This window comes from Protopterus annectens, chromosome 1.part1, assembly GCF_019279795.1.
Source record: "Protopterus annectens isolate FY-2018-M chromosome 1.part1, PAN1.0, whole genome shotgun sequence".
NCBI lineage: Eukaryota > Metazoa > Chordata > Ceratodontiformes > Protopteridae > Protopterus > Protopterus annectens.
Genome location: NC_056726.1, coordinates 1562936730 through 1562959469, shown reverse-complemented (window position 1 = coordinate 1562959469; position 22740 = coordinate 1562936730). Strand labels below are relative to the sequence as shown.

The window sequence follows — 22740 nt, the reverse complement described above, 5'->3', positions numbered from 1 at the left end:
CTGATAAGGTTCTATTGATCAGGATAGATATGAGGTATGCAATGGCATCTGCAGCTTTTTGTAGGTACTCTGCAGGGAGGAGGTCAGCAGACCCTCATAAAACTGTCACTCTCCATTTTGGACCTGCCCCATAATATAAATAAGTCATCTAAAAAATGAAAATATGCCTTGCAATATTTGAAGTATTCAGATGCAAACAAGAAATATCTCTCCCAGTACTCTGCCCCATAACCTGTAGTTTACAAACTCCTTGCAAGTGTACCAGTTACAGTCTAACCCTAGCCTACAACCTAGTGTTACATTCAGTTTGAAAGTACAGCGTAAATTCAGGTTTAAAAGTACAGCAAAGTATACACTCAGTGTAAACTTGGCTTAAAGAACTTCCATAAAACTACCCACGTATAAGGAAACACTTGCAGTCTGTAACTTTAGAACCGTGGTCTGAAAAAAGTCAGTCTGAAATATGAATTCATAATATTCTTAAATACCTTAGGGATTCTGAATAGGGTTGGAATAATAGGGGGAGTGTTACATTAAAAGTCAAATAAAGATGATGTGATAAGGCGCTGCTATAAACCATTCTCCAAAAAGAGGTCTATTCTGTGACAGGCTATCTTGGCTTCATGTTTGAATGCAGTAATATAGGTATCAATATTATTTATTTATTTTATTTATTTAACATTTGTTTACCTGGAAAGTCCAACTTGGAAAGGAGCCAATTTTCAGTGGAGGCCCGGGGAAAAACACTCTAGATGCATGTCTTTGTAATGAGGGAGGAAACCGGAGTACCAGGAGAAAACCCACACAAACGCACGGAGGACATGCAGACTCCACACAGAAGGCACTCCAGCTGAGAATCGAACTGGAGAACCTCTTGCTGTGAGGCAACAATGCTACCACTGCACCAGTGTGGCATCCATGTATGCATGTATATGTATGTATTATGTAACAAGGAGAACATATCAGTAATATAATTCAAAGAATCTTACAATGCAAACCCATCAGCCTTGTCAGGTTTCATGACCTTCAATGTCCTATCATTTCTTTTGTTATCAAGAATATCATGTTCATTCGTGGTTGAACTAACAACTCTAGGATGAGTCCCTTTAGAGTTAGCTAAACTGTGTAATTCATTCTCACACACTGTTGCAAAGGTGTGTAACAGATGGTCAGGAGGCAAAATAAAAATACTCTTTCTATTAACCAAACCTGTCCTTTTCTAACCATGTCTATTTTTTAGAATCAAATTGAAAGGCCAAATTTATTTTCCGAGCAAACAACTTGAACTCAAATAATGCATCTGTGAAATCAAAATTCTTGATGGGAATAAATGTGAAACCTTTCTTAAATAAGGATAAATGTTCCTCAGTAATGTCAAAATGATTATAATTAAAAATCTTATGACCATTCTTAATAAGAAGAGTCACACCATATTCCCTACAAATAGAGGAGTTTCCTCAATCAATGATTAGAAAATCTGTTTTTGCCCTCGCCCTTAACTTTATTAATTGGAGAACCTGATTGGTTATTTATTTATTTTTATTTATTTTACATTTGTTGATCGGGATAGTCTAACTGGATTTATGTTCATTTTTAGTAGAGTCCCGGGGAGATAAGCTCCAAGAGATTACTAGACTACTAACATACAGGTACTAGTTGTTATACAGTTAAATACTACAAATTGTAAACAGTTTAGGAATCTTCACAGTTTATACAAAAAACATGTTACAAGCATTAGATAAAATATTTTAGACTTTATGTACAAGACTTCATTAGTAACTAGAAAGTAATTGTTAAACAAATGCATACTTCAAGTTTCAACAGTTCAGCAATGCTCACAGTTTAAACAATACTTGTTGCCTGCCTTAGGTAGGCTGCTTTAGAATTATATGCAGAAGAATTTAACTAGGTATTTTAAATTATAGCTATTAGAATTAGATATGTTTTTGCCAGGGATATGCCTTGATCTAAAAAGACACAGATAGAGCAGGAACTAGGTCTTAAGAGAGGATATTTGGGATATAGTATGAGATTAGTCTGGATTTGTACAGGGACATAACCAATGGGTTTTAAGACAGTTTCAGATTGTGTTTAAAAAGTATAAATGAAGACAGTGATGTAAGTTCATGGGGGAGTTGGTTCCAATACTTTCCAACTGCATTTGAGAACAGAGAATCTCCTGCCATGTTATTAGATGTACATGTTGATACAAGTAGTTTATTAGATGAGCATAAAATTGAAAGGTTCTTATATTGAGTAATGAGACTAGCAAGTATTGGGGTATTCGTAGGTTGGAAAAGGGTTTTGTGTGCAATGGTGAGTTGTTTAAAGTGAATCTGAACTTAAAAAAAGCAGCACGCTTTCAACCAAGAAATCAAATAAAAAAAACGAAGAAACGCTGGCAGTAACACAAAAAGAGGTTTAATCCAGAAATCCAACAATTCCTCCAGATAAAAAACACGAAGTACAACCACAAGTGAGCGCTTTCATCTCCTGACAACGGTGACTTCTTCAGACTAGTGGTTAAACACAAACATTTCATTTAAATACATATTCAATTTAAAAAAAATCAATTAAGAACTCCAATTAAGAAATAATTAACTATGTATGTTAAAATCTATATATATTTGAAAAACTATAAAACATAAATCAGCTAGATGCTAATGTTTCAATCCTTTTCGTTTTGAATACATAATAAATTCCTCTCTATTGTTAAGACCAGGGGAAAACATGCATTTAATCTCACCTGCCAGCAATATTCAAGCCAGCCTAATTCTTCTTCATTATTGATCTTTTTAACTTTGGGATGGATTGAATCTATAACCAAACATTTAAAATGAATTTTGCATCTGTTTTCTACATAATGTTTTCCCATAGCATTTTTAACATCACCTTTCCCTATAGCATAATGATGTTCATATATTCTCCTATATAATTATCTACCCATTCTACCTACATAAAATGAATTACATTCTAAACATACTAATAAATAAACTAAATTTTTGGATTTGCAAGTAAATCTGCCTGGAACTTGTATCAACGTTTTACCTATTAAAATTTCATTATTCTCTGTATATAAATATTGACAATAATTACAATTAAAACATCTAAGCATTCATTTCTTTTCTTCTACAGCCCTGTTTTTATTTAACTTGTTTTGAAAAAATCTTTAAAATTCTTTGCTCTTTTTTGCACAAATTTGGGTTCATCTCCTAACTTCTGTAATAAATTACTATTACCTTTAAAAATTCCCCAATTATTTCTTACTATGTTCTTAATCATACATGAATCAGTACTATTTTGTTCCGCTAATGCTGTTGAAAAATCCAAATAAAGTCTTTTTTCCACCTGATTAATCATAACCTTATTCCTTTTTGTAACTTCCTCTCTCATAACATTTTTTACAATTTCTTGGGGATATCCTCTATTAAATATCCTATCACAAAAGTTATTGTTGATTCATTGATCAACCATGATTTAGAGGAGGATAATAATAATGCAGGTGATAAACAGATCACACATCATGGTAATAGAATCACTTTGCTCATACCAAATAGCTGCTCAATTAATAAAATATTGGTCCTGACACATTCAATGTTTAGAAAACTAAGACACTTAAATAAAGAAAGGATTACTATTGCATCATTATCTGGTTTAAAACTTCAGATATACCAACAATCATTAGATAATTTCTAGTACCAATGGATTTTACTATACATTGTGAAACTAACTATTTAAGTGTTACATATTTAAATCATATGAACAATTTTGTGTTGGAGATTTTAGAAATTCTTGAAACAATGAATTGCAAATTATCACTTAATGAAATAATACCTTCACCTAAATTGAATGATTATATGTTCACAAAACAAATTTATATGTTGCATGGCTAAGATCTTTAATATTAATCTCCTCACCTATTGGGATGAATTCCTAGGAAATATAAAACTATTTGGAAATGAACAATCTCTTCCGAACTGTCATGGGGCTTGTGTTATTGTTGAAGATAATTAAAAATATCTTCAAATTTTGGGGGAGCTATTCCCCTCAACTTATTTCTCTAACACCAGCAGATGATCTCATTATCTTATAAATGTGTACAGTTCTAATGCATAAAGTTTAGGGAATATAATCCACAAAAGAAGTAGTAGTTTGCAATACAACACATTTTCAATAGTGGGTATCACTGAATTATGGGATTGCAATTTTCTCAATTTTCTCGGCTATGTCAAATTTGGGGAGGATTTCTCTTTTTAGGACATGAATCACTTCTTGATGAATTAATATTAGCTAATAATAGTTTGCAAACAATTGTTATTGACACTAATATATTAAACAGGTTTAATATCACAATTTTGAAGTCCAAAATTTGAAAATCATAATCCTAAGACCATAACATTGAAAGACTAAATGGTGAAGACCTTAATATCAAACTCTTGGATTTGCCCCCTTTCCCATTAGGACCCATATTAGCACTTGTTCCTAGGTTCACACCAATGTAGGACCCATGTTAGCACTTCTCATAGGTTCACACTGGCAGGAGAATTTGGTATTCAAGAGTTTTAAACATTGTGATCTTCAGCATTTTGGTCTTTTGATATTATGTTCCACAATTATGATTTTCAGGATTATGACAGTAAACCTATTAAACAGTCCTGATTCTTTATGAATAATATTATCTTATAGAAAGCCATCAATGAATAGGGCAGAGGCATCTGGAATTTCTAAAAACTGTAGGGTAATTTTTTATCACATAGTAATGTGGTATTAATAGTTGTTTTATGTTATTCTAAATTGACTGGAAGGATTTAAGTTTTAGTTATTATATAGGACAGGAATTTTTAGATAAGTTGTCTATATATATGGCTTCTCTCAACTAGTTCATGAGGCAGCTATAGAAGGCAACATATTGGATTACTTTAAATATAAAATATGCTAACATGACTCTCAATCAAGTTATTACTCTCAAAACTGTAAATTCAAGTTACATTTTAGGTAGTCATTTACATTAACAAAGTATAAAAAGAAAAATATACATCTAGACAACTTAGGAAATATTCCACTCAAGGGAATAAAAATAAATTTTGTAGGTTTAGTGATCATTTCAAATTATGCTAATTAATTGAAAAAACTTTTTGAATATTGGCTTGCTGATGATAAGATAAATAAAAACTTATTATAAAATATAAATAACCAAACAAAGTAAAACAAACTATTAAAATTATATCACCTAGTGGTGTAATTGAAAATTCTGGACTAAATGCAAAAAAAATGAACAAATATGATACGTGGTTCAAATTGTTTTATCATGGTGTGGATGGGAGGAGAAATGACGTAGGAGTTATTCTGAAGGAACAGTATGTGAAGAGTGTTTTGGAGATGAAAACAGTGTCGGATAGAGTTATGTTTATGAAGCTGGAAATTGATGGTGTAATGATGAATGTTGTTAGTACATATGCTCCACAAGTTGGGTGTGCAATGGATGAGAAAGAAAAATTTTGGAGTGAATTGGATGAAGTGGTGATGACTGTACCCAAGGGTGAGAGAGTGGTGATTGGAGCAGATTTCAATGGGCATGTTGGTGAAGGGAACAGAGGGGATGAGGAAGTGATGGGTATGTATGTTGTTAAACAAAGGAATGCAGAAGGTCAGATGGTAGTGGATTTTGTGAAAAGGATGAGTATGGCTGTGGTGAATACATAGTTTAACAAGAGGGAGGAGCATAGGGTGACATACAAGAGTGGAGGAAGATGCACACAGATGGATTATATCTTATGCAGGAGGGCCAGTTTGAAGGAGATTGGGCACTGTAAAGTGGTGACCGGAAAAAGTGTAGTTAGGCAGCATAGAATAGTGGTTTGTAGGATGACGTTGGTGATCAAGAAGTGGAGGAGGAGTGTGAGGGCAGCACCAAGGATCAAATGGTGGAAATTGAAAAAGGATAATTGTGAGGTGGAGTTCAGGGATGAGTTAAGACAGGCATTGGGTAGCAGTGAAGAGTTACCAAATAGCTGGTTAACTACAGCAGAGCTAGTAAGGGAGACGGCTAGAAAGGTGCTTGGTATCACATCAGGACAGAGGAAGAACGACAAGGAGACATGGTGGTGGAATGAGGAAGTACAGAAAAGTATACAGGCAAAGATGTTGGCAAAGAAGAAGTGGGATTGTCAGAGAGATGAAGAAAGTAGACAGGAGTATAAGGAGATGAGGTGCATGGCAAAGATAGAGGTGGTGAAGGCTAAGGATAAGGCATATGAAGAGTTGTATGAAAGATTGGACACTAAGGAGGGAGAAAAGGACTAACTGGCTAGACAGAGGAACCATGCTAGGAAAGATGTGCAGCAGGTAAAGGTGATAAAGGATAATGAGGGAAACATACTCACAAGTGAAGAGAGTGTGTTGAGGAGATGGAAATTGTACTTTGAGGGGTTGATGAATGAAGAAAATGAGAGGGAGAGAAGGCTGGATGATGTAGGGATAGTGAATCATGAAGTACAATGGATTAGCAAGGAGGAAGTAAGGATAGCTATCAAGAGAGTGAAGAATGGAAAGGCTGTTGGCCCAGATAACATACCTGTGGAAGCATGGAGGTGTTTAGGTGAAATGGCAGTGGAGTTTTTAACCAGATTGTTTAATGAAATTTTAGAAAGTGAGAGGATGCCTGAGGAATGGAGAAAAAGTGTTTTGGCACCGATTTTTAAGAATAAGGGTGATGTGCAGAGCTGTAGTAACTACAGAGGGATTACATTTATCAGTAACAGCATGAAGTTATGGGAAAGAGTAGTGGAGGCTAGGTTAAGAAGGGATGTGATGATTAGTGAACAGCAGTATGGTTTCATGCTGGGAAAGAGCACTACAGATGTGATGTTTTCTCTAAGAGTGTTGATGGAGAAGTACAGAGAATGTCAGAAGGAGTTGCATTGTGTTTTTGTAGACTTAGAGAAAGCATATGGCAGGGTGCCTAGAGAGGAGTTGTGGTATTGTATGAGGAAGTCAGGAGTGTCAGAGAAGTATGCAAGAGTGGTACAGGATATGTACGAGGGTAGTGTGACAGCGGTGAGGTCTGTGGTGGGAGTGACAGATGCGTTTAAGGTGGAGGTGGAGTTACATCAAGGATCAGCTCTGAGCCCTTTCTTATTTGCAATGGTGATGGACAGGTTGACAGACGAGATCAGACAGGAGTCCCCATGGACTATGATGTTTGCAGATGACATTGTGATCTGTAGTGAGAGTAGGGAACAGGTAGAGGAGACCCTGGAGAGATGGAAATATGCTCTAGAGAGAAGAGGAATGAAGGTAATCAGGACTAAGACAGAATATATGTGTGTGAATGAGAGGGAGGATAGAAGAATGGTGAGGATGCAAGGAGTAGAGGAGGCGAAAGTGGATGAGTTTAAATACTTGGGGTCAATAGTTCAAAGTAATGGTGAGTGTGGAAGAGAGGTGAAGAAGAGAGTACAGGCAGGATGGAGTGGGTGGAGAAGAGTGTCAGGAGTGATTTGTGACAGACGAGTTCCTGTAAGAGTGAAAGGGAAGGTCTACAAGAGGGTAGTGAGACCAGCTATGTTATATGGCTTAGAGACAGTGGCATTGACAAAAAGGCAGGAGTTTGAGCTGGATGTGGCAGAGTTAAAGATGTTAAGATTTGCACTGGGTGTGACGAGGGTGGACAGGATTAGGAATAAGTATATTAGAGGGTCAGCCCAGGTTGGAAGGTTTGGAGACAAAGACAGAGAGGCAAGATTATGTTGGTTTGGACATGTGCTGAGGAGGGATGCTGAGTATATTGGGAAAAAGATGCTAAGGATGAAGCTGCCAGGTAACAGGAAAGAGGAACGCCTAAGATAGGGTTTATGGATGTGGTGAGAGAGGACATGCAGGTGGTTGGTGTGACAGAGCAAGATGCAGAGGACAGGAAGAAATGGAAACAGGTGATCCACTGTGGCGACCCCTAATGGGAACAGCTGAAAGAAGATGATGATGATACTTGGCCTTCTGATAATTTACTATTAACTGCATTTACTTGCCCAGATAGTTGTGATGAAATTGTGGTTAACAATGAACAGTTATGGATTGAGATAACATTACAGGAATTTAATTGTATCTGTTAACTCCATTTTACTTCCTATTTTAACTCATTGTTTTGATAGACTACTGAAATGAGGTATTGTTCCAAAGTCTTGGAAACATTGGAGATATATATATATATATATATATATATATATATATATATATATATATATATATATATATATATGGGTCTATGTCACTTCACCTAAACTCATTTGGTAGAATTTCATTTGACTAAGACTAAATCACCTAATTTTCAAACTATCGAAAACTAATTTGACTGAATCTCATTTCACTGAATGTTAAGCCATAGACATGATGTGGGTTTCCTTTCACTTGTGACTTGCTTGTGATAAAATGAATTAGTGTAACTTTCAGTGCTGACTGTCAGAATACTGATAGTCATGTAGAAAGTAGTGTTGTAGTTTTTCTAAATGTGGCTATGTCTCTTTACATTTTTATGGGAAGTATCTAAAGTAATATAGTGGATGTTTTGTGCATTCCCAGCAGTAGTGGCAGTATGTAGAGTAGTGCGATCCTGGAGTTAGTATATATAGTTAGGGAGGGTGTGGGAGTGTAGCCCCCACTTAGTTTGGGTTTATATTGTCTGGTTTCTGTTAAGAGGGTAAGTGAGTAGTTTTTAATTCTGGAAAGAGTTAGTCATTGGTGCTGTAAATACGCATGTCTATGGTGTAAAATATAGTATGTTGAAATTCAGCATTGTAAGCTTTCGGTGAGATTAGATTCAGTCAAATGAGTTTTCGGTAATTTGAAAATTAGGTGATTTGGAGTTTTAGGAGAAGTGAAGTAGACCCATATATCCATAAATATATATATATATATATATATATATATATATATATATATACACATATTTATTTATATTGAGTGTATACGACTATCAATTAATAGGTGTGTGATGAAACAAAATATTATCAGCCCAGCTAGCTGGAATTTTGTAAAAAATGTATATGTCATTTGCGAATATTAACATGATTGATATAGAAATGTAACAAAAGGAGGTACTGCCAGCACAGATATCTGGAATTTTGTAAATAAGTATGTCATTTGTGAATAACAACATGATTCATATAAGATGCTTGTGATACAAATGTATTAGAGCTGTATATCATATAAGATGGTTTGTACAGACATGTGTGCTGGAGAGGTATTTTGCAAAGTGCTGTTTGAAATGTATCCACAATGTACCCTACTGGAAGAAAACATAAATGTACATACTCTATTGTAACTCTTTAAATGTATATATTTTAACAGTGGAAAATGGTTCATAGGTTCAAAGGTTGGTACTAGGCTATCGGCCCTAGGGCCTATACAAGCCAGCCATAACAATTCCCTGGCTATTTCTTTCCGCAATATTTACTTCCCTGGAACACAAGAGGTTAACTTTAGAAAAATAACTAAAATTAAGTTACTTTATATTAGCAAGGAGACACAATGTCTAAAACTAGGGAACTTTCTGTATTGTTTTGGAAGTGTTTTATTGTTTTTTGATTTCCAGTCTGCCATAGATCTGAGAAAAAGCCATTGTCTATGCATTTTTGTCTGAATACTGCCAGATCCCGGCAGTGGGGGTTTTTCACTTGGGAACTAGGAGTCAAGCAATGATGTCATTCTGCAAGTTATTCCAGCAGTAATATTTGAGATATTAATTTGGGAAGTCTCTTAGAGAGAGAGACAGCATTCTGTATTCTGTCTCGGACCTGACAGCATCAAGACCCATTCACCACACATTTGCCTTGCTCTGAGTAAGTAAGTATAGGGAACAGTATAATTCTCTTACATATAGTCAGGAATATAGCAACTCTTAGTTTAGATATTTTGCTTTATGTATTTGAGACTGTCCTGCAATGTTATTTTAATATTTCCTGTGATTTTGAAGTCTGATGTCACTGGAATTATATACTGAGTATTTTATTGTTCTTTTATTTATTATTAAATCTATGTAAACCTTTCATTGTGGCTGATATTTGTGAGACATATTTAAGTTCTAAGACTACTTGCATATTTATTTGGTGACACTGTGGGCCACTCCTAACAGCCTTACCCTTGCTCAAGCTACCATTTGTATTAATAGTAACACTACACAGTGAGACTGGACACCTTTTGTTAAAGGCCATAAATTAGCTGATAAGGGGTTCTGGTGGCAGTGATAACTACCTTATAGTCTGGGCAGAAGGGGGCATAGCTAGTAAACCTGTGCCAGCCTTTCCCAGGTGTGTGTGTGTGTGTGTGTGTGTGTGTGTGTGTGTGTGTGTGTGTGTGTGTGCGTGTGTGTGTGTGTGTGTGTGTGTGTGTGTGTGTGTGTGTGTGTGTGTGTGTGTGTGTGTGTGTGTGTGTGTGTGTGTGTGTGTGTGTGTGTGTGTGTAAAACAAATCTCCAAGAGTGCGCTTGTCAGCTAATTGGGCAGGGACACGAAGCACTGGTTAGATAGAGAGAGTGTTAGAGGACTTGGCTTGGAACCCTGACTAAGTACTCAACTCTATAGCTGTGCTAGTGGGGTGTCTTATTGAGGATCTGGAGAAAGAGGGAAAAACTAGCCCTGGACTGACTGTGGTCTCTGTGTGCTCTTAAGGGTGATTGCACTTGATGCAGAGAGCTGCATCTGGAATTACTGTGTGTGTACTTGTCATCCTCCCAATTTATGACCCCCACTGGTGCCAGTGGTGAGGATTGAGGCTCCTTGATTACTGGCCCAGTGGTGGAGCGTCACAAGGTGAATAACTGAAGTCATCCAAAATCAGGGTCTTATAATTAATAGATATGGAATCCAAGCTTTCAGAGCACCTAATGTGGGCTTCACTTTACACCAATGGGCTTTTACAGATGACACTGATGCTGTAATTGACCTTATTAAATGTGAATAATATATCATTTAAGGAGTTTGATATCAAAATCTTGAAGCATTAGACATGAATTACCAAGATAGATAAAACCAGATACTCCTCACCCACTTCTGGATGGTCTGAATAAATGATAAATACAGTATCCTGATGTTAAGGGAGACTTATCAGGGCAGTAGAATGAATCCTACTGGAATGATCCTGGAATGATCCTACTATTCAATAATCTACTCTTAAGTTGAGTATATTTATGCAACTGTATTTTGTGGTGAGTATTACAAAAATGTACTTTGTAGTGAGTATATTTAGAGAACTGAACTTTCTGGTGAACATATTTACACAAACGTACTTTGTGTTGAGTATACTTACAAAAATATACTTTGTAGTGAGTATATTTACAGAATTTAACTTTCTGGTGAATGTATTTACACAAGTGTACTTCATGTTAAGTATACTTACAAAGATGTACTTTGTAGTGAGTATATTTACACAACTGAACTTGTTCGTGAATATCTTTCACAACTGTACTTTGTGATGAGTATACTTACAAAAATGTATTTATTTATTTATTTTATATTTGTTTACGGGATAGTCCGACTGGATACATGTCCATTTTCAGCGGAGGCCCGGGGTGAAAAGCTTCAAATTGACAAATGTACATAGATTACACAAGAAGTTAGATAACATTAGAAGATATAAAACAAAGTGATTGCACTTGATTCAGAGAGCTGCATCTGGAATTACTGTGTGTGTACTTGTCATCCTCCCAATTTATGACCCCCACTGGTGCCAGTGGTGAAGATTGAGGCTCCTTGATTACAGGCCCAGTGGTGGAGCGTCACAAGGTGAATAACTGAAGTCATCCAAAATCAGGGTCTTATAATTAATAGATATGGAATCCAAGCTTTCAGAGCACCTAATGTGGGCTTCACTTTACACCAATGGGCTTTTACAGATGACACTGATGCTGTAATTGACCTTATTAAATGCGAATAATATATCGGGGCGGCCACGGTGGTGCAGTGGTTAGCATTGCTGCCTCACAGCAAGAGGTTCTCCGGTTCGATCCTCGGCTGGGGTGCCTTCTGTGTGGAGTCTGCATGTCCTCCCTGTGGTCGCATGGGTTTCCTCCGGGTGCTCCGGTTTCCTCCCACATCCCAAAGACATGCTGCAGGTGGATTGGACACTCTAAATTGGCCCTAGGTGTGCGTGTGAGTGTGCCTTCTGTGGAAGGTTGGGCGCCGGGCTGGCAACTCGACACCGTAAAACTCCACTGCCATTCAATGTGCGGACAAGGTGATCCGCTGTGGCGACCCCTAACCGGGAAAATGCTGAAAGAAGAAGAAGAAGAAATGTGAATAATATATCATTTAAGGAGTTTGATATCAAAATCTTGAAGCATTAGATGTGAATTACCAAGATAGATAAAACCAGATACTCCTCACCCACCTCTGGATGGTCTGAATAAGTGATAAATACAGTATCCTGATGTTAAGGAAGACTTATCAGGGCAGTAGAATGAATCCTACTGGAATGATCCTACTATTCAATAATCTACTCTTAAGGTGACTATATTTACGCAACTGTATTTTGTGGTGAGTATTACAAAAATGTACTTTGTAGTGAGTATATTTACAGAACTGAAATTTCTGGTGAACATATTTACACAAATGTACTTTGTGTTGAATATACTTACAAAAATATACTTTGTATGGAGTATATTTACAGAACTGAACTTTCTGGTGAACATAATTACACAAATATACTTCGTGTTGAGTATACTTACAAAAATGTACTTTGTAGTGAGTATATTTACACAACTGAACTTGTTGGAGAATATCTTTCACAACTGTACTTTGTGATGAGTATACTTACAAAAATGTATTTATTTATTTATTTTACATTTGTTTACAGGATAGTCCGACTGGATACATGTCCATTTTCAGCAGAGGCCCGGGGTGAAAAGCTTCAAATAGACAAACTTACATAGATTACACAAGAAGTTAGATAACATTAGAAGATATAAAACAAAGTGATTATGTACAATGGTTTAGTAGTGTTCCCTAGTAGGGACTCACAATTCTCATGGACAGACACAATTAGAGACAATGTAAATATTGGAAGAGCATTGCACCACAGGTATTAGTATTTCATCTGAGTTTTCAAAACTTGCTAAACAACCAAAATGGCAGAAAGACAGCTTCAAAACAACAGCTTCAATAATAGGCTTTTACCATGTTGAATCCACAATACATGAAATATAGAGCTTTGCTGTTGTAAAAGTCAAGTGGCATTGTAATTCCACAGCTTTAAAACATGTGGATGTCATAAAAACAGAAAAAACGAACATAAAAGTGAAGAACCCTTCTGATGTAAACAATGGACAAGCGCTTTCAGCTTTTTCAAGCCTTCTTCAGATCCAAGTAGGTAAACTGGGTTCAGTGTTTAAAAGTTGGTATCATCCAATGTAACACCTCAGTGAATGATAAATGTTAACCAATCAAGTTAGGCCATTGGTACACACCTCCATAGCTTGAAGTTAAAACTCTTTATTTAAAACTCTTTGTTTAAAACAACATAACAGTTTGACATTTCTAAGACAGACTCAAACATATTTTCAGAAGGAATATTAGTAAAATCTTTTCAGTAGGTTCTGGTTAAAAGAACAAGCTCTGCATAAAAGCCAAGATTTTGAGAGAAAAAGGTGAAAAAAAAAACTGTTTCTGCGGCTGAGGGCAGATAACCCCCCTGGCCTTAATGGCTGTGTTCCCTTAAAACCTTTTCTTAAAAATAGACGAGCAATGAGCTATGCTCACTTATGACCTGTTTTTATTGACAGAAACCTTAGGTATACTGACTTAGGCTCTGATGTCCCAAAGAAACTGTTGTAATGAAATAAAAAGAAGCACCCTAAATGACCATCTTAAATTTTTTTTTTTTTTCACCGTTTTCTCTCAAAATCTTTGCTTTTATGCAGTGCTGCATCCAGTATCCATGTGTACCAATGGACTAACTTGATTGGTTAACATTCATCATTCACTGAGGTGTTTCATTGGATGATACCAACTTTTAAACACTGAACCCAGCTTACCTACTTGGATCTGAAGAAGGCTTGAAAAAGCTGAAAGCGCTTGTCCATTGTTTGCATCAGAAGGGTTCTTCACTTTTATGTTTGTTTATGTATTGTGGATTCAACATGGTAAAAGCCTGTTATTGAAGCTCTTGTTTTGAAGCTGTCTTTCTGCCATTTTGGTTGTTTAGCAAGTTTTGAATACTCAGATGAAATACTAATACCTGTGGTGCAACGCTCTTCCAATATTTACATTGCTTTTTGTTCTGCTGAGCGTTCTTTAGCGGAATTCACTTCTTTTTCTGGATTTGACAATTAGAAACAAGAGACGTCAGATTGGATATAGAGCTTGGTGACATAGTTGCATGTTATGATATTTACAGATTATGCTTTCAGTTTATAACTTAATCAGGGTTGGTACATGGGCAAAGCCAGTTCACTTTGAGATACTGTTTGAGTTTTTTTTTTTTGAAGAGACTTTTGGAGGATTGTAGGGTTATATAGTTTGGCAACGAATTCCAGGTTTTGCCAACAAAGTTGGCAAACAGGGATTCACCAACAGAGTTATTAGTTTTGGGTGTTTGGACCAGTAGTTTGTTGGCTAACCATAGAGATCTCAGGTTGCTATATGGCTTAATAATATTTATAAGTGAGGGGGTACTTTGTGGTGAGTATATTTACACAACTGAACTTTTTGGTGAATATATTTACACAAATGTACTTTGTGATGAGTATATGTACACAATTGAACTTTGTGGTGAGTATCCTCATGCAGGCTTATTCTAGGAGTGGACTCCCACTACTTGTCCTTTCCTAGTTCTTTGCAGAGCCATCCAGTATCCATGTCAGCTGACTTTCTCTCACTCTGTCATACAGCAAACCATGTGTTTGTGCTTTAGCCAAGACACTACTGTACCCAGGCAATCATTACATCCCCACTCACTAACTAATTAGCACACAGGCCTACAATTTCTGAGACTTTATTACCTCTGTTTTGATAAAATGTGTACGTATACAGCAACGCTTTCAGCCAGTTTCTCTTTATATATATTGGTTCACTATTACAGATGTAGCAGATATATGCATTTTGTACCACCAAAGATCCAGAGAGGTGTCTTCCAATGCTGTCTTTTAGCTAGTATTTGTATTCAGGCTGATTATTCAATATAGTGAATTTTCATCTTTTTCTTATTTTTAACTGTATTTTATTTTATTACTTTATTACTCAGGTAAGTTTGGTAAATGAATTGACCTCTGTCACAGGCACTCCATTCTGGGTGTCTAAGAGTATTGTTTAGAGTCACAGAGTTATAAAGTGAACACTGAGGGGATTAAACCAATAACAACTGATTTTATTTCATTAACAACTTCTAGCTTTAACCCTCTCAGCTAAACAATAGTTACCAATATAATCTTACCAATATAATCTTTTTTTAGCAATCTGCCTTCCATCATGCATACTCTAAAGTAAATATCTGAAACTTGAAGCACTTTCATTTAAAGGCAAACATGACACAACATTTTCTAGTTTATTTTATTACTGTATATTTGAAAATGAACTGCACTTCTTGAATGAAACCACCTTCTTTATATCTTTATTTATTATGTTAATATTTTAAACGGTTTACAATCTCATGTTTAACTATGATATAAAATATTTATGCACTGACATTCATGTAGGGAAGGTGTAGACTGAGTAACAGATGTATGACGTTCTATGCTTACAATTCCAATAATGTCTGTGGAATGTCCATGATAGTTGTTGAATACAAATCTTTAACCAGGGCCTGTTAATGATTTCGCTTCATATAGGTAACGCATTATGTTCATCCATGGTCTCAGTTCCTTCTAAGTACCGAACAATGTTTATCAGTGACACTGAAAAAAGGGGATTCCAGTCTCAGATGAAGAGATTTCGATATGAAAGTAACCAGGTAATCAGAGCCTTTTTTATGGTTATTATCCAATTGCCTTCCCTGTCATATGGGATTTTTAATATTTAGAATTGTGCGAAGCAAATACATGCATTTATATACATTTGTGTCAGTCAAAATGGGCAAAAGAAGGAAGTTTTATTGTACGTTTTTGTGAATAGATTCACAGATTCATCAGTAAGTACTATGCTAGCTGCCTTTGTGGGGGATTTTAAGACTAGCTAATTTCCTCTTCAAAGATAAGAATCAAACCCTGTACCTTGTGTCTGTATGGTAAATACCTTAACCATTATACCAACCCCCAACCCCACTTAAGGCTCACCATCCCTTTGATATTTTATTCTTTTTATTTGCACATTTTTGTTACCAAACCAGATCAATAACAAATCAAATAACAGATGGCACAGGTAAATGATAAAAATAAACACCTTGGATAGTCATTCTTTACTGATGTGAACCCATAATAACATCCAGCAGAGTATGCAAACTATACTAAGTTTGAAATGTTATTTATTTATTTATTTATTTATTTATTCCCTTTGTTAACCAGGAAAGATTAACTGGGCAAACAAGCCCCTTTTCAGAAGAGGCTTGGGGAGAAAAGCTCCACAGTAAATTGTAACAGTAGTACACATAAAACGTACAACATACAGCATTACTCTGATAACATTTAGCAGTATCAAGTACAAAGTAAGAATGAATAAAGCAGATAATTATGAAATAAACAAGCAGAAAGCTAATCAGCATTGGATGCAGTTAAGAAATAGTACATTAGGTCAGGTATAATTATATGGCTTTTGTCATAAAAAGATTAAAGACAGAAATATAAGAGAGCAGACTTTTTCTGCTCTCACTGACTTGTATGCAAAGATAGGAGAGGTAGTTTGGGAATAATTTAGTCTGGGTAATAACAGGGCCATAGCCGTGAGTCCAGCAGGAACAGTTTTAATTTATCATTGAAGGTATGTGTGTGTTGTTGAGGAATCTGACTGGAGGTAGTACAAAGTACCAAGATTTACATACCTAAATACAGATATAAAACTAAGTACCAGGATGTACACGTCTAAACACAAATATGCAACTAAGTACCAGGATGTACGCACCTAAACACAGGTATACAACTAAGTACAAGGATGTACATGCCTAAACACAGGTATACAACTAAGTACCAGGATGTACATACATAAGTACAGATATACAACTAAATACCAGGATGTACATACCTAAACACAGATATACAACTAAGTATCATGATGTACATACATAAATACATATATAAAACTAAGTACCAGGATTTACATTCATAAATACATATATACAAATATTTCAAGCACAGGCATTAATGTTTTTCTAGCTGGCCAATTTACCAAAAGAGTTGTTCTCATAAGTCTTCAGGTTGCTCTTAAAATGTCTAAACTAGTACTTGCCTTAATGTAACTTGTAAGTCTATTTCATGCAGCAACTGGTCTCTCAGACAACCAATTAGTACACTTCTCATTCCTATAGAGTCTTCTACATAGGTTGTCTGATGATTCTCTATTACTTTTTGATCACCCCACACATTCTCAGAGGTAGTTGTCTCTAAATGCCCTATATACCTGAATAAAATCTCCTCTTAAATACCTACATGAGACACTGTACAAGTTCAGATATTTTCGTCTTTCATAATAACATAAATTTTCCTACATGGATACCCTTGGTATGTTTTCACTGTACTCTTTCCAGTTTACTCTTGTTTGTTTTCTTACACGGTTTCTGTATTGTTATTCCATACTCAAGTTTAGGTCTGATGTAACTAATAATGACATCATCATTTCTGATTTCCTAGACTTTATAGATCTTTTTATACAACCCTTAGCTCTATAACTATTATTTACCATTTGGTTACTATGATTAGAAAAACTCAAAGCTGAATCTACCCATATACCCAGGTGCTTAAATGAATCTACAGTTTCAATCACTGTGTGCTGTGTAGATTCAATCACTGTGTGCTGTCATAGCTAGTTATAGATCCCCCTCCATGAATCATGATGTGCACAAGGCCTACTTGACCAAACTGAAGTCAATCCAAGTATTGGCAAACACTCTGGTCATTGAGGATTTCAATTATCCAACCATCAACTGGGAAACCTACTCTAGCCCTAACTCACTAGTGCAAACGTTCCTTGACTTTGTTAACTCAAATGCCCTGGAACAAATTGTTCAAATCCCAACAAGAAGAACAAACATGCTACATCTGGTCCTCACTAACATGACAAATAGATGCACCATTGCAACTGTCGGACCTTCATTAGTTAAATCTGACCACAAATCAGTCGCCTTTGAACTGGTGCTAACACCAGAACTCACAAAAGGCGAAGTCAGACTAAAAAACTTCATCAACGCAAGCAATACCCTCCTAGGGTGCGGAGAGTCGGTTATGTAAAACTGACTGACTGAGGGAAAGTTTTGTTTACTGTTTGTCACTTGTTGGTTGGAAAGTTGCTGGTATCTTGTCACGTTGGAGAATAGAGAGAAGGCGAGTTTTGCATTTTTCCTCACTTTCTCCCTCTTCTCTGAGTTTGTGCGATCTTGGAGTAGGTGGTTTCTGGTGATACACTTTTCTCAATATCAATTGTTGGTGGTGCATTGTGTTTTCAGATGTTGGAAGCATGCGTGTCAACCTCCCAGGGTTAGATGTATTTTGGGATTGAATTATTGGTTGTCCATTATGCGATTATAACTTAAATCACAACACAACTATTATTAATCATAGTGGAGTCATACAAGTAACAAGAAAACGTATATTTTTCTGTGGTGCACAGTTGCATCTGGCTGAACTTACATGGCTCTGAATTTGCAAATTATTTATTATATTATTTATAATTGTTTGCCCTTTATATCTCTGTACACTTTAAAGTCTTTAATGTTTAATATTTTACATTTTCTGCAACTGCTACATAAAATCCATGAACTGTTAATGAAAGTTTTTTTTCTGGATCTGTTTCTAAATGCGTTTGGGGGGGCAAACAAAAAAAAAATTTTACAGGAGCAGTTTTACAAATGGAGTTGTGCACCTGATGTTATAGTGTTTGGAGCAGTTTTCTGGACACTTTCACCTAACAGTTTCTAGACTACTTTGGAAGTATTGACGGAGGTAGCTTATAAATGCCTGGCTCTCATGTCCTATTCAGATACAGGACATCATTATTCTTTCGGGAAAACTTGGCTAGGCTTAAAAAGACCTCCCCCACCCTGGGGTCATTAGCCTAGTAACAATCTGTGAGTCTATGAGTCTATATAAATGCATTCCAAGCCCCATCCCCATCTGGAAGTGGTAACTACACCAAAGCTTACACTAAAGCCCTGTACAATCACTTGCATAAGTGTATAGACTTGGTTGTTCCAGAGAGAATCAAAGCCAGAGCCCCAAGTAAAAAAAAAGCCACCATGGTGGACATCCAGACTCAATAAACTTTACAACAAACACAAAAAGTTGCTAAGAAAAATAAAGTGAAACCCCAACAATGGAAAAGCACTCTCCTCAGCCTCAACAGTTAACTAAGACAACATGTAAAATCTTATAAGGGTAACTTTGAGAAATATTTAGCAATCACAACCAGGGGTAATCATAAGGCGTTTTACAGCTACATAGGACTGCAGCATGTGATGAACTAGTGACTAATGGTATCACATACACTGATCCCACAGAGACAGCAAACTTGCTGGTGCACTGATTTGGTGAAATTTCACTCCCTTATCCCCTCCAAACTTACCACAAACCTTGCCCCATCTCCCTCCCCCCCACCCTACATATCCAAAGATCAGGTCATTAAAGCCTTATCTAAGGGAAAAACACACAGCCTCTATGGGACCAGACGGCATTCCACGCTGTCTTCTAAACAAACTAAAACATGAACTAGCATCACCATTAAGTACCCTGTTCAGTCACAGCCTAACCACTTGCTTTGTTCCTGCAGAATGGATAACAGCAACAGTTATTCCCCTCCACAAAGGTGGTTTAGCAACAGACCCATAAGAATGAGAAGCCTCATCTGTAAAGCCATGGAAAGTATCATCCTGGACCTCATAAATAAAGACATAGGTGACCTCCAAACCCTAGCTCTGACCCAATTTGGCTTCATCAAGTGCAGATCCTGCCTGTTAAACCTGATGGATTTTTTCAAAAATGTAACCAGGGCCATTCGCGAGGGCAAATCTGTGCACACAGCATACCTCAACTTGGCAAAGGCCTTTGACACAATCCAACACTCAGGCATTACCGATAAACTTAGTAAACTAATGTAAACCCCTTCATTGTAAGATGGGTTACCAACTGGATCACAAACCAGACACAACACTATCAAAGTGGGTGACTCCACATCAACCATCAGACCTGTCACCAGTGGGGTGCCACAAGGGTCAGTGATGAGCCCCCTACTGTTTGGTATATACTTCTCGGAAGTTCAGGCCAAAACTAAGGGGCCGTGGCCGACCAAGTTTGTGGACGACTGCAAACTGGGTGCAATTATTGAATACCCAAATGTTGTCAGTATACTCCAGAATCTTACACAGACCAACAACTGGTGTCTTAGTCACTGTCTCAAACTGAATGCAAAGAAATGCATCATCATTCCCTTCAGTAAAAACAATGTCCCTTCACACTATCAAATTAAGAACAATACCCTATGAACAAAGAGGTAAGAGATCTAGGATCACAAGTAGACTGCAACCTTAACTTTGACCACTATGTGTCCACTGTAGTAAGGAACGCTTTCTACATAGCACACTTGATTAACAAAGGCATTGCCCCTAGAGCAAAGGAGGTTGTAACCCCTATATACTTGTCACTAATCAGGCCCATAATTTAGAATCAGCATGTACCATACAAAGCACCTGCAGCAATTGGAGAGACCTCATAGGTTTCTAACTAAGAAGATCAAAGGACTACAGCACATGCCTTACACAGACTGACTAAAGTCCCTGTTACTTATACTCTGTATCGTATAGATGTCTTATCGGAGACTTATGCCTGATTTACAGTGCAATCTCTGACCCAAACCTAATGAATTTGCTGCGTATATGTAAATCAAACAGGACTAGAGCTACCCATTCTAAGGACCTAAATATAGCCTGAGACTGGAATAATATGTGGTTGAGGTACAGAATTGTCTCCCAGTGACTGCTGCCTCTTTGCAATAGGCTGCCAATTCATATAAAGTAGAGCACCTCTATGACACTGTTCAAAAGGAGCCTGGATGAATGGATGGGGCAGTGTCGATTTTTACTAGGGATAGCGCCCACAACCGTCCTGGACATGGGCATTTATTACTAAATACATTCCTGGATATTGACTAGAGTATGTATGGTACTGCATTGGAATGAAACGGCTAGGCTTGAAATGACCTTCAGGTCGATAGCCTAGTAACCCCCTATGATCCTATATTAAATATTCACCTTTCAGTTTATGTCTCCTAAATCTCATAAGCTAAGTTTTGCAGTATTTATCAGCATATTATTCTCTTGTGCCTAAATGGTCAAATTAGTCAAGTTCTTTTGCAGACATGCCCTGTCTATAAGATATGTAATCAGTTTACCCAATTTCAGGTAATTTGCGTGTAGACCGTAGAACACCTCAGATAAAAAAAGATAGAGCTGAAAGATGCACGTTTGGGCCTAGGCCAGAGCCCTGTGGGACACCCTGACTGTAACCTCGAATTTCACCTGTCTAATTGTTGTATGATACTTGCCATGTCTTATTTGTAAGCCATGCAGCTAGCCATCTTATCAAGAGTACATCAATACCTAGCTGTTCTAACTTAGTGATCAGTGTTTTGTGTAGGATTCTGTGATAATACTGGAATAAAGAGCATTGCCTGCTTTGTTGTGAGCTTTGTGATTTGAAAGGAGATGTTTGACAGTAGAACAGAGAGCTCTGTTGGTGGAGTGGAGTTGCCGTACACTTCTCAGGGAAGCATTTTTCAGGGTGAAAGACTAAGCTGTGTGAAAAATGAAGTTGGGAGAAAGAGTGTAGGTGAGATAGTTTGACAAAACAGTTATGTGTGGAGTATGGCTTGTTGGAAGCAAATTTGGCTATTTTATTATAACATTGCTCTAGTTTATTTGTAAGAGTGGACAGTAGGTTGGTGAAAATAGAGGCCAGTTTCCCAAAACTCTAATTTCCTCCCACAGTCTCTCTGGCTGCCTATAGGCTAATGCCTTTTGTAGAGACGTATATAAGCAGCCGGAGTGACTAAACTCTTTTGTACGTTCTTGCTACCTCTGTGAAGAAACATCTCAGAGGGTCTGCACAAACAGCAACCATCTATCTAGCTCTTTTTCTTATAGGTAAATCCCCTTTAGGGTATTCTTCTACAGAAAAAAGTATATATAAATTTGAGTAAAAATTGTTTTTGGTTGCTCTAACTTCTGTGGTTCTTGCCTTTTAAGAAATTTGATATTTCTTATTTCAGTTGTGTTTCATGTGTACGGCCGCTATTTTTAGCCTCTATTTATGTTGGGAGCTTAGGTGACAGATTTTGTTCTATTTATATTGCCAGCATTGTTTTGCCTTTCAGTTTATATGTAGGGCAGCATTTTGTTTGGGCAGGTATAACTTCAGTGTGTGTGTGGTATGTTTGTGTCCACACTGTGCTAACCTACCTGCTATTTGTTTCTACTACAACAGTTTTATGTCCAAGAAGTGCTCTAGCAGGATATTGGTGTACCATTGCTGCATTTACTTACTATGTGCTGCTTGTACAAACTTATCTGCCATTTTTTTCACGTATTATTATTTACTTATATTAGATCTGATGGGACATTA

At 36.8% G+C, this 22740-nt stretch overlaps 1 protein-coding gene across 1 annotated transcript in view; it reads left to right on the top strand.

The window, feature by feature from the left end:
* Positions 1-22740, top strand: part of STPG1 (sperm tail PG-rich repeat containing 1) — a 651489-nt gene that overhangs the window by 232848 nt on the left and 395901 nt on the right. Inside the window, exon 3 of the mRNA XM_044083179.1 lies at positions 15814-15935. Within this exon, the coding sequence (XP_043939114.1) occupies positions 15814-15935 (122 nt within the window). The remainder of the gene's footprint in view (positions 1-15813; positions 15936-22740) is intronic.